Below are 10,629 nucleotides of genomic sequence, written 5' to 3' on the forward strand. Positions count from 1 at the left end.
GCTTCCTAGTATGGTGCGCCTGCGCAAATCACAAGTGAGAACAAGTCAATCAGTAGAACAGCCAATGAGCGCCCTGGAAAAGGTAAATGACCCGCCTCCTATGTATGTTTTGTAAACAAAGCGTGTAGTCATGCATACATGATTTAACTTAGGTTTTAAGTTGCCATTATAACATATGAAATAAGGAAACCTCGGACAATGAATTGATAACTTTAAAAGACTTGTATGTTGATTCCAGGAGGACACGCCAGCTCTAAATACATATCTTAATAATGAAGACAAAACTGTTAATGCTTCATCTCTTCTTTAGTCTACAGCTTTCATTAACATAATCTGCTGACAAAGATAAGTTATTGTCGGCAGTGCATTATAGCTGGATGGTGCACGTGATGGAGCTGAAGTGGGCATATATCAGGATTAGCACAATATCTGAGGGAGGCCTGTTAGTTTAGTGACTGCTTGTCCAAGTGACCAACTTGTTGGAAAAAGTTGTGGTTTATTGTCTTAATGTCAGGGAAGTATAGTTTTGGTACAGATTTTTAAGTTTGTGACATCAACACTGCCGACAACAATGCATCTGAGTTGGATTTTAATGCCAAGGTGACCTCTACCCCACAGTGCACTGATACAGTGTGGAATTAATGGGTCATAAATGAGTCTATGAGAGACTCAATTCCCCAGCTAGCATGGCAGGCACAAAGCACTGCCCTCCCAGCACCATTACACAGGTCACACTGTCACTTCAGCATTGGGACTGCTTCAGGTTTAAGTAGCAATACTAGCTTGGAGGCACCTCACTGCTGAGATGACCCTGTAAGAACTATATGCCGTTTAAGTATGGCCTTAAAACTATTGGTTTTAGACTGGTGAACTCAGGACCAGGACACTGAGTCAGTCATGTAGTCATCCATGTTTTTCAGCCTGGTACAAAATACTGTTACATAATGCAATCCATCATAAACCAGAAATCCCATCGAGATGAAAGAGGATGCATTTGGGGTTTATCAGATTATTTAAAAAGGAAGTTCAATCAAGACACTATCAATGTTGATGGGTCAATAACCTAACACAGTTTCACCCAATTTCCCCATGGGGAACATTAAAGTTTAATTTAATCTTATCATATCTTAGTTAACTTATTGTACGTAAAATGAATGTGCACAGATAGTGACCTTAGATTATCTTTGAATTTTTTTGTGGCAAAATTATCTATCCACCATTTTACAAGATGATTTGTAGCACAAAATTATAACTTGACATTTGTTTATAAAATGTAAAACTGAATGATGAACTTCAAGTAACTTTTTTTTCTTCCAAAAATTGATATAGAGCATTTACAATCAAACTTCTTGATCTTCTGTACCATTGCCCATGCTGAGCTGGAATTTGGGGGACTCTCCGCAGTAATTGATATTTTTCTAAAATGCATGAACATGTAAGCAAATCAATTGGAAATGAATAGTCAGAATCATTTGCTGGTCCATTTTATGTCTCAAATTCATCTTTAGATCATGAAAATGTAGACTTCATGAGTACGCAGCAAGAGGGAGCAATTTCACAACCCTGCCCCATTGTTTTTGCCGTTAACTACACATCTTCATTCATCGGAGGGTTCACTATGTTTGAGATGTCAACTGGTTTTGGCCAGCAGAGGGCATCCCTGCACCTATATACAGCCTGGTTAAACTGAGAAGCCTCCTTTCTTTTCCTGGCTGTTCACAGTCATGCTCTGTATCCGTCTGTCTACTTTTATCTAAATAAAACCAAGATAGTCTGCTTTCACTGCTTTGAATGTTGACTAAAATGTGCATATGCTACATAACTCCAGTAGAGGACCACTGAAGAACAGGCTAACGTACTTGAAATAAATCTTTGGAGGAATTGCTTTCAAATATCCCTAAAATATTTATGCATGTAGGTAGACACCAGCAGAGGAATGTGTGTTAAAAATAAAAGATACAATTAAAATGATTAAAACAGAACTTACATCCCAGTATTAAACATAAAGGTCTATTTAAATTGATTTAGTGAAGACAGTGGACGTTGAATACTGCCCTTAGGTACACAATACCTTAACAGAAAAACCAGGTGAAACAATCCTGAAAACTCTTAATACATTGGAAACAGGTTTGATGGAGTAAAACAGCAGTAGTCTAAGCCAATAGATGAGTCAGCACTTATTTTTGATACAGAATAATCAAGTAGATTTTCCTTGTGTGTTTCTTGAACTTAGCATGATGGAAAAGAGTGTGAGCTACAAAACAGATGTCCCAGCCATGACATGACTTAAGGTGTTCCCTGCACATTCAGGGCCCAGTGAGGGCCAGCCAAACTGCCTATTTAAGGAGACCCATAGCCTTAGGCTTAACAAACAATAAGAGGACTCTGGCTTTTAAAACTCCAACATCTGCTCCTATGTCTCTCTCTCTCTTTCCATTCTTCCATCCACCCCTCCACCACACAGAGCCTCCTCCGAATGTTTGGGCCCTTTTCTCTAAATAAGGCAGCCTTATCGTAGTTCCTGTCATTTCAACCCTTTTCCCAAACATCCCGAGCGGCGTCTGTGGCAGTAGCAAGCTGCAGCCTGTGCATTCTTTTTCCTTGTATGGAGAAATGGTCTGGACTGGGACGCCTCTGTTTGGGACAGCCCGGCCTCTCCATTGGCTGGGGCAGAAAGGGGTGGGACCCATGGGGAGTCTGATGCTTTAAACAAACTTTTCAGTAGGACTGCCTGCTTCCCTTCCCACTGCTGTGTCGGACCAAGACAAAAGGAGCTTGAAGGACTCCCAAATATTATTACCTGAAGCCAAGGTGAGAAACATTACAGTGTCTGCCTCTGTATTGCATGTATAGTATATATTTAGTGTTTGGTGTAGTTTAAGAGCACTTGAGGTCTGAATTCTTGGGGTTCAGTGATACAATGCTCAACTGTCAGTGCTGAGAGTTGTGAGGGGAGGGATAGAGTTACAGAGGGCTACTGAGCTGGATCCTTGGTTCAGCTGCTGTGGGGCTTTCCTCCTCTGTTGATCAAGGTGTAGAGAAGGTCCACCTTGGACCTGTGTGTGTGCGTGTGTGCGTGTGTGTGTGCATGTGTGTGTGTGCATGTGTGTGTGTTAGGGGTTTACTTCAATCTCATCACAGCAGATTAGAAAGAGGAATTTCTCTATGCCTCTGACCCATTTAGTTCTCTCTGTCTCTCTCTCTTGCGCTCTCCCTCTCTCCTGAACACACACGCACACATACTTACACACACTTCTGATGGAGCAGCTGTCATATTTGTCTTTTTATAGCTGATGAGAGCTTAAGTTCCACTTCAGTGTGTTTGGGTTTGGAATTCCTTGGCCTTAGTCTTCACTCACTGTGAGCAGTGGTGACATAGGGTGAGGGATGACTAGCTGACTGTTTGATGGCATGAAGGTGTGTGTGCGTGTGTGTGCGCGTGTGTGCGCGTGTGTGCGCGCAATCATGCATACTGGACAGAGGGGCTCTGTCATCCAAAGGGATGAGGGGGGGTTCACAGATTGACTGTGGTGGACAGAGAACAAATACAAATCTCAGTACGAGCCAAGCTGCAGCACACCAGCCAAACGCTTACGTCGATGAGGTCAAAAATAGTTGTTCTCAGCCTCTTTGTGAATCATTGTTGATCCACTCTTCAAAGAATGCAGAGGAATTTAACTGTTTCCACAGCGCCGGGGTCAGCGGCACTGGAAATCCATTTTTCTTTTCTCGTATCCTCAAAAGCCAACTTGTGAACTGATGAGATAATCACACTAGTCAAAGAACTTCACAGACAGAAATCTATCTTATTGATGACTTGAAACACCCACTGATGCAGTTAAAACACCAATCAGCCTCTCTCAGGAGACAGTATCCTCTCTCTGGAGCCAAAAAAGAATGTACAGGAGAGAGATAACAGGGGCATTCCTAAATTCCAAAGCCTCAACTTGGACCATTTACATTGGAGCCACTTCATCTGAGCCCCAATAAACCACTTAACAAACTAATTATCTTGCAGTCACACAGTTGCAGTGCAATTTGCTAAAAGGGTCTGGGTAAAGAAAATGAGGGGAATTGTGAGAAATATTTACCATCAGGGTGGGAGAGAGAAAAAACTCTAATCAGATTAGAGAATTCCTCTGTTCCCGAAACCTTGAAATGGAGCTGGACACTGTTTTGTTTCCAGCTTCCTCAATGACTTTGTCACACAGTGACTGGGAGAATGGATGGGCAGTGGGCCAGCAACACACACCTTTCAGATCTCTTTGCTTTTGCTGGCTAACGGATGAGTAGAAGCAGCCAAACAGTAGCCAAATAAAAGGAATGACTGATCCAACATGTTTCTGTCTTGAGAGAAGGGAGTGAGTGAGTGAGTGCAACCACTGCTGACAAACTCATTTTTTTCAGTACATGTGACATAGAATAAGCTTTATTTGACATCCAAGTAATTAAACGTGATATATGTACTCTCTACCCAGTGCCTTTATACTGAGAACCCAAAAACATTTTTGGATTTAATGTCTTCATGTAATGGAGTAAATGCTGCTCTTGTCAGTTATGAAGTTATATTGTTAAATCACTTATTCATGAAGAACAGGAGTTGGATATACTGCTTTGCATTGGCAATAAAAGGTTATGATGCTGTCCCAGTCACATTACACTGATGAGAGCTTTCAATTGTATAGAGATCAATTGAGGGAGAAACTTTATACTCAACAGAAAGAGATAAAGGACCGGGTGTAGATAGGCAAACCTGCTCTAACTAACACAGCCTTCAATAGCTTTTCAGTGAGGCCTTTGTGAATCACACAAGCATCAGAGGCAGCACACAGAACATTTTAGGACTACTCCACCCAATTAAAAATGGTAACAGTCACACAGGCAGTGCCCTTGGAGACAGAGGGTTTATGAATATAGGGCAGCAAAGAGCTATTTATATAATGTTTGCAATACAGTACTGTGTAGCCATAACTATAATGTGGTATACTGTACAAAGGGTGCACAAGTGTTTCTGGCCACCGACTACACAAAGTGTTCATGTTTTGTTGGTTTCAAAAAGTCACTTTTTATATGTTAAAAATTACCTTGTTTTTGCTTAACATAAAAAAACAAAGTGCTTTATGTTATTTACTGGTAAATATCTACAGGTTCTTGTTTTTTCTAGACAAAATTCCAATTTATAGTTATAGCAAATTTGATCACTGACTAGCAGATTGAAGCAATTGTAAGTGATGTTGAATTTAAATTATATAAAATTGATTTCAAACTGAAAATAGTCAAATGTAATTGAGGCAACTCTGCTTGATTGAAAGCAATACGCTCACATCATCATGCTCTAGTTAACCATGCCTATCCAAAACCCAATAATTGTTTTTTCATGAAATTTTGGGATTAACATTCCTGAAATGGTGAATTTCCTAAAAATTATTGTATAATCTGTCCTGCAATAAATAAAAGCTGTGTTTATTTCATAGGAGACATATTCGGTTTCCAATGTGTTTAAATGATAATATGTGGAGACAGTGACACATACACACCTGGCCATGAGTAATGTAATGAATTACCTGGTCTGAGAGTTGAGCTGTAGGATTGCCTCCCCAATATGTACGATTAAACACAGTGAATTTTAGGATGCATTTGAAACATTATTTTGATGAGATCTAATATTGCTGAAGAAATTACTGTCATTAAGCCTTCTGATTTAAACTTTCGTACATGCACCTCTCTTTGGAGAGATTTGTAAGATGTGAATTTGTGACTTGATCATTGCCCATGAAAATATCTCACCTCGTAAGGGAGAGAGCTTTGGTGTGAACATCTCACCTGAGTGAATCACTGAACTGTGTGAGTTAGTGCCACATATTAACATCACCTCAGTGCCTCTCAATGCATGATGTCATACCTCATCTATGTGACTCATCAGCCGCATTCACCTGTTTCTTTCAGTACAAACCAGCCAGTCCGTCTATCCTCTGTCTGCTACTGCCCACTGGGGATGACACTATCACAGCCTGCATGCACACACGCGCGCGCACACACCCACACACTCACTCACACACACACACACACACACACACACACACACACACACACACACACGACAAGTCCTTGCAGACATGAAATTGACTGACAGGTCTAATTCTGGCAGCCTCTGAAGGTAACTGAAGTGTGCAGACATGTTATTTTCACACCCATCACTGTAGCTGACTCTGTACCAGACCTATGATCTGCTCTGAATTCAGGGAGAACGTGACTCTCTCCAGAGAGGGAGAGGGAGAGAGAGAGAGAGAGAGATGATTAACAGTTCTCCTGCTTGGGGCAATCTAAACCAAAGAGCGTAGTCTAAAACAACAAGATGAATGTGATGCTCTCATTTTTAGCATTCTGATGAACAATCCAGACAAAGTGCATACATTCCCATGGTTAACCACATCCAGTTTGATTCATCTTTTCAAACTGGTTGGTATTCGAGTCAAGCTTTGTTATCAAACAATATTCCAATGCCCCACTGCTCCCTGATAACAGTACAGCATTAGCATCTTCTGCTCTAACCCATGAACCTTGCCTTTTGACCGTGTACAGGCCCAGATCCAGCTGCCACCATGTCAAGCAAGCGTGCAAAGGGAAAGACCACCAAGAAGCGCCCCCAGAGGGCCACCTCCAATGTCTTCGCCATGTTCGACCAGTCTCAGATCCAGGAGTTCAAAGAGGCCTTCAACATGATCGATCAGAACAGAGACGGCTTCATTGATAAGGAGGACCTGCACGACATGCTGGCCTCTCTGGGTAAAGATCCTTGTTCCTGCTAGCGAGATAAGCCGACTTCAACTGAATAACACTGAGCTTTTATGGTTACAAGTGCAGATCTGGGGCTCAAATATGCCGCTGCTTTGAAAATCTCTGTTCAGATATAAGGCTATTGCTTGGTGGTATGTACACAGAAAAAGGAAGGGTTCTCAAGGGTTGTTTGGTTAAGATAGTGGCATTATGTAAAACTGTAATGACTCAAAGAATAATCTGACTTGGTGAAATAAATCAAACAAATAAATAAATAAGTGTGGCTGGTTCTTAGAGATTCTAGAGCCATTTGCAAATCTTTCTATACAAAACCAGGCTAAACGACTCTTTATAGCACCAAAAAGGGTTCTGCTATGGTACAAGCCTCAAGAACAATTCCCTGTTATTATATAGAAACCAGGGCAAGAGGATCCATGTAACAGTGTTGGTTGTCCTCAGGTAAGAACCCCTCAGATGACTACCTGGAGGGGATGATGAGCGAGGCGCCAGGGCCCATCAACTTCACCATGTTCCTCACCATGTTTGGAGAGAGGCTCAACGGAACAGACCCCGAGGACGTCATCCGCAACGCCTTCGCCTGCTTTGATGAGGAGGGATCTGGTGAGACACGAGAAACACATAAACTGATAGAGAGAGAAGTAGAGACACAGAGTGAGAAGGAGACAGATTGACAGACAGAGTGGTCCTGTATAGCTCAATGGGTACCATGGTACTTTGATTCTGCAAAGCATTTTGGATAAAGATGTCCACCTAATGGCAAACGTTAGAGAAAGTATACTTCACATGATGGCATCTTGTACCAGCTGTTCCATATTCTCTTTTGCATTCTTAACAGATGTTTTTTCATCTATGATCTAGGTGTAATCCACGAGGATCACCTGAGGGAGCTGCTGACCACAATGGGCGACCGTTTCACAGACGAGGAGGTGGATGAGCTGTTCCGCGAGGCGCCCATCGACAAGAAGGGCAACTTCAACTATGCCGAGTTCACCCGCATCCTCAAACACGGCGCCAAAGACAAGGATGACGAGTAGAGGGAGGAGACTGCCTCGGGTCCCCACACACATACTGCACCGCAAATCAATCCCTAGTTCCTACCTCATAGACACCTGTAGGTATGAGAGAGATTGGATAGGAATCCACATTAGGAAGATACTCTTGTCTTTCATAAGAGGGCAAAGGTGGGTGTGGGCATGTTGTTCACAACTATTGCATTCATTCAGATCTGCACGTTTATGAAGGGTAGGGGCTCGGGATTCATTTGGGATCCAGGGCAATGTTCTGTAATGCACTCCTTTTCAACTTTTATTGTCATTGAAGATTATCCATGAAGAGAGGTGTATCACAGTATTTCCATTTCAGACAAGTCTACTGCGGCTTCCAACTCATTCCTTCTGCTCTTCGCAAGAACTTGGATAGGTGAAAGTGCATCAAAATAGGCTTCAGCCACTTTGCCTTCACTTGTTCTGGCCTTTGTAGATCGGTGCAGGGAAGCTGGTTTGACTTTTGAGATGTATTAAAAATCGGTGTATGTATGTGGGCTGCCAAATTCAGCACTACATACCAGCCATGTTTACCTCTGCCTGCCAATTAGCTATCACACCTGCACAAGCACTGCAAGAATTCTCCCTCTCTACAATAGCTGTAGATGGAGATGGGATGAAGACATAAATAATTAATTGATTTTCTATTCTATTATTGTAAAGTTTTGACAATCAAAAGTGGTGAGAACTTACACTTGTTATACCTAAGTGTATCATTCCACAATTACCTTGAAATGGTACAACTCAAAAGTCTAAAATAACATTCCCCCCATCAGCTGGTTGTGTGTATTTGTTGAAGGATCAAGTAGGTTGTCAAAGTTGTGAAGGAATTCAGCCTTGAAATTGTTCAGTCAAATAAAGTCAGTCTGCTTATGCCATTGACCGCAAAGGAACTGTAGATGTTTGGGATGTTTTAAAGTCAATGTACCACGTCTGTGCCTGACCATTGAAAGATCCTCTCTTTCAAAGAGGTGCCTCCCAGTCTCTCTCATTTCAAATGTTCAAGTCACTTAAATGTCCACTGCAACTTTGTAACTTTTATATGGTAAAAATAAAATGTTCCCTGTTCTCAAAAGATGGTCTTTTTAAAAGGAAACACACTACATTCCATTATACCATTACCTGACAATTAAAGTATATTAAAGCATTTTCTATCTCTGCTGTCTCTACCCAGTAATCATGTCATCTGGTGGAGACTGGGCAGTACATTTCCAGAGTTATTGCTGGACACTGGTCATGCCCTCAAAGGCTTTGGTCTAAAATTATCCTGCACCATGTTTTTGCCCTCTTGATAACATCCCTACTGCTCTTTAAAAAAAGAATGCACCTCCAGGTTTTAACATCTATTGGTCTTCTTGCAATGTTACGAAATTTACTGGTTGTTCAGAAAATAAATCTTAACTTTGATGGGTAACAAAAGACCGAAGAAAGAAGAAAGAGAAGAAAGAAGACTTATGAAAAACTGAACTTTTATTTCTCTGAAATGCTTATACAAAACACACATTTAAAGTTAAGGCATATATTGCACAGACTATTGAAAAGTTTTTATGTAGCAGGGGGTATACTCCCTCAGTCCTAGGTTTAAGGCACAGCAGCCAGTCATACTGCCAATGGTCAGTCATGATTCACAACATGAACTTGAAAACATTTTAGAATGCATTTGGTTGTAAAGAAACTACACAATTTGAGATAAATTCATGCCAAAACAAACAAACAATAGAAGAAAATAAACCTGACCTTGAAGATATTTACATGCATCATCACATTGTCTGATCGGAGTGTCATTTTCCATCCTAAAACCCAATATAAAACCTAGCTATATAAAACCTTCCTGTTTAATCCATATTCATATTCAGCCATTTCCAGTATCACAACCAGTAATGTGTCGTCACAGTGGCATGATGTAGCGTTGATAATAAAAACATTATTCTCTACTTAGTATTCTACATATGACCCAAGCCTGACTATGACCTGTGTAAAATGAGGTATAAATGCACATCACTCTAGTGAGTACCTGTAACACAACACCCTAAAACCCTCTACTGACATGTACAGAGCACAACTGAGGAAACGGCAATGAGGAGGGAGAAAATAAAAACACAAAAACAAAAGCAGAAATATAACAGAGGGTTGGAGTTAGAGAGTTCATATCTGTCATGAGTAAGAGAGAGAACATAATATTTTGGGGTGGTGGGGGTCAGTGCTCAGCAGTAATAACTGACAGATTTCCACCTTCGGTCTTCTCTTACTCCTTGCACCGGCAATATATAACCATTTGACAGACCATGGTTCAATGGCACTGGTAAACAATACAGTATTGAAGACAGAAAAAAGAAGTTCTGGACCCATATGAACTGATTTCTGAAACAATGATTCACCTCACAATTCTGCTACAGTATATTCACATAGGAACCCAACTTTTAGTTCCACACCACGCAACTGTTAATAGATCTGCAGTTGGTATTCAGCCATATATTGTGGTATGTTAAGACAGTTTCATGGAAACTACAACCTTTATGATCAGAAATTCTATAGAACCCATTTCACTAAACACAGGTGGAAAGTACAGATGAGAACATGTTGAAATGTGTTTCTGTACCTTCCTAGGAAAAAAAAAAAAAATCAGCTAATCAGATCAGCTATTTCAGTATATCTGCTACATTTGCTTTGCCAAGACACTAGAAGCACTGACTGGAACGTCCAATATTAAGACATTTTGGTTTGAAATACAATGACCAAATCCTAAGGCCCCAATGATTGGGAAATCTGGACAATTAATCAATCTCTT

General features: G+C 40.9%; 1 protein-coding gene across 1 annotated transcript; it reads left to right on the forward strand.

Moving 5' to 3' along the window:
• The first annotated feature begins 2,720 nt into the window (after positions 1-2,720).
• Positions 2,721-8,916, forward strand: myl9b (myosin, light chain 9b, regulatory). The gene is made up of 4 exons (XM_071528884.1): positions 2,721-2,811; positions 6,583-6,786; positions 7,237-7,398; positions 7,657-8,916. Exons 2-4 carry the CDS (start codon positions 6,603-6,605, stop codon positions 7,830-7,832), a joined length of 522 nt encoding a protein of 173 aa, XP_071384985.1. The 5' UTR covers positions 2,721-2,811; positions 6,583-6,602; the 3' UTR covers positions 7,833-8,916.
• The last annotated feature ends 1,713 nt before the right edge of the window (positions 8,917-10,629 follow it).

Source organism: Centroberyx affinis, unplaced genomic scaffold (assembly GCF_046629955.1).
Source record: "Centroberyx affinis isolate AG114_WGS23_722 - 3 ecotype Tasmania unplaced genomic scaffold, CSIRO-AGI_Caff_v1 ptg001738l_1, whole genome shotgun sequence".
NCBI classification, from domain to species: Eukaryota; Metazoa; Chordata; class Actinopteri; order Beryciformes; family Berycidae; genus Centroberyx; species Centroberyx affinis.

Excerpts from the sequence above, each read along its gene's own strand:
- myl9b (XM_071528884.1), top strand. The coding sequence starts at position 6,603 with ATGTCAAGCAAGCGTGCAAAGGGAAAGACCACCAAGAAGCGCCCCCAG. Across the intron at positions 6,787-7,236 it reads CGACATGCTGGCCTCTCTGG|GTAAGAACCCCTCAGATGAC; the intron begins GTAAAGATCCTT and ends GGTTGTCCTCAG. Across the intron at positions 7,399-7,656 it reads CTTTGATGAGGAGGGATCTG|GTGTAATCCACGAGGATCAC; the intron begins GTGAGACACGAG and ends TCTATGATCTAG.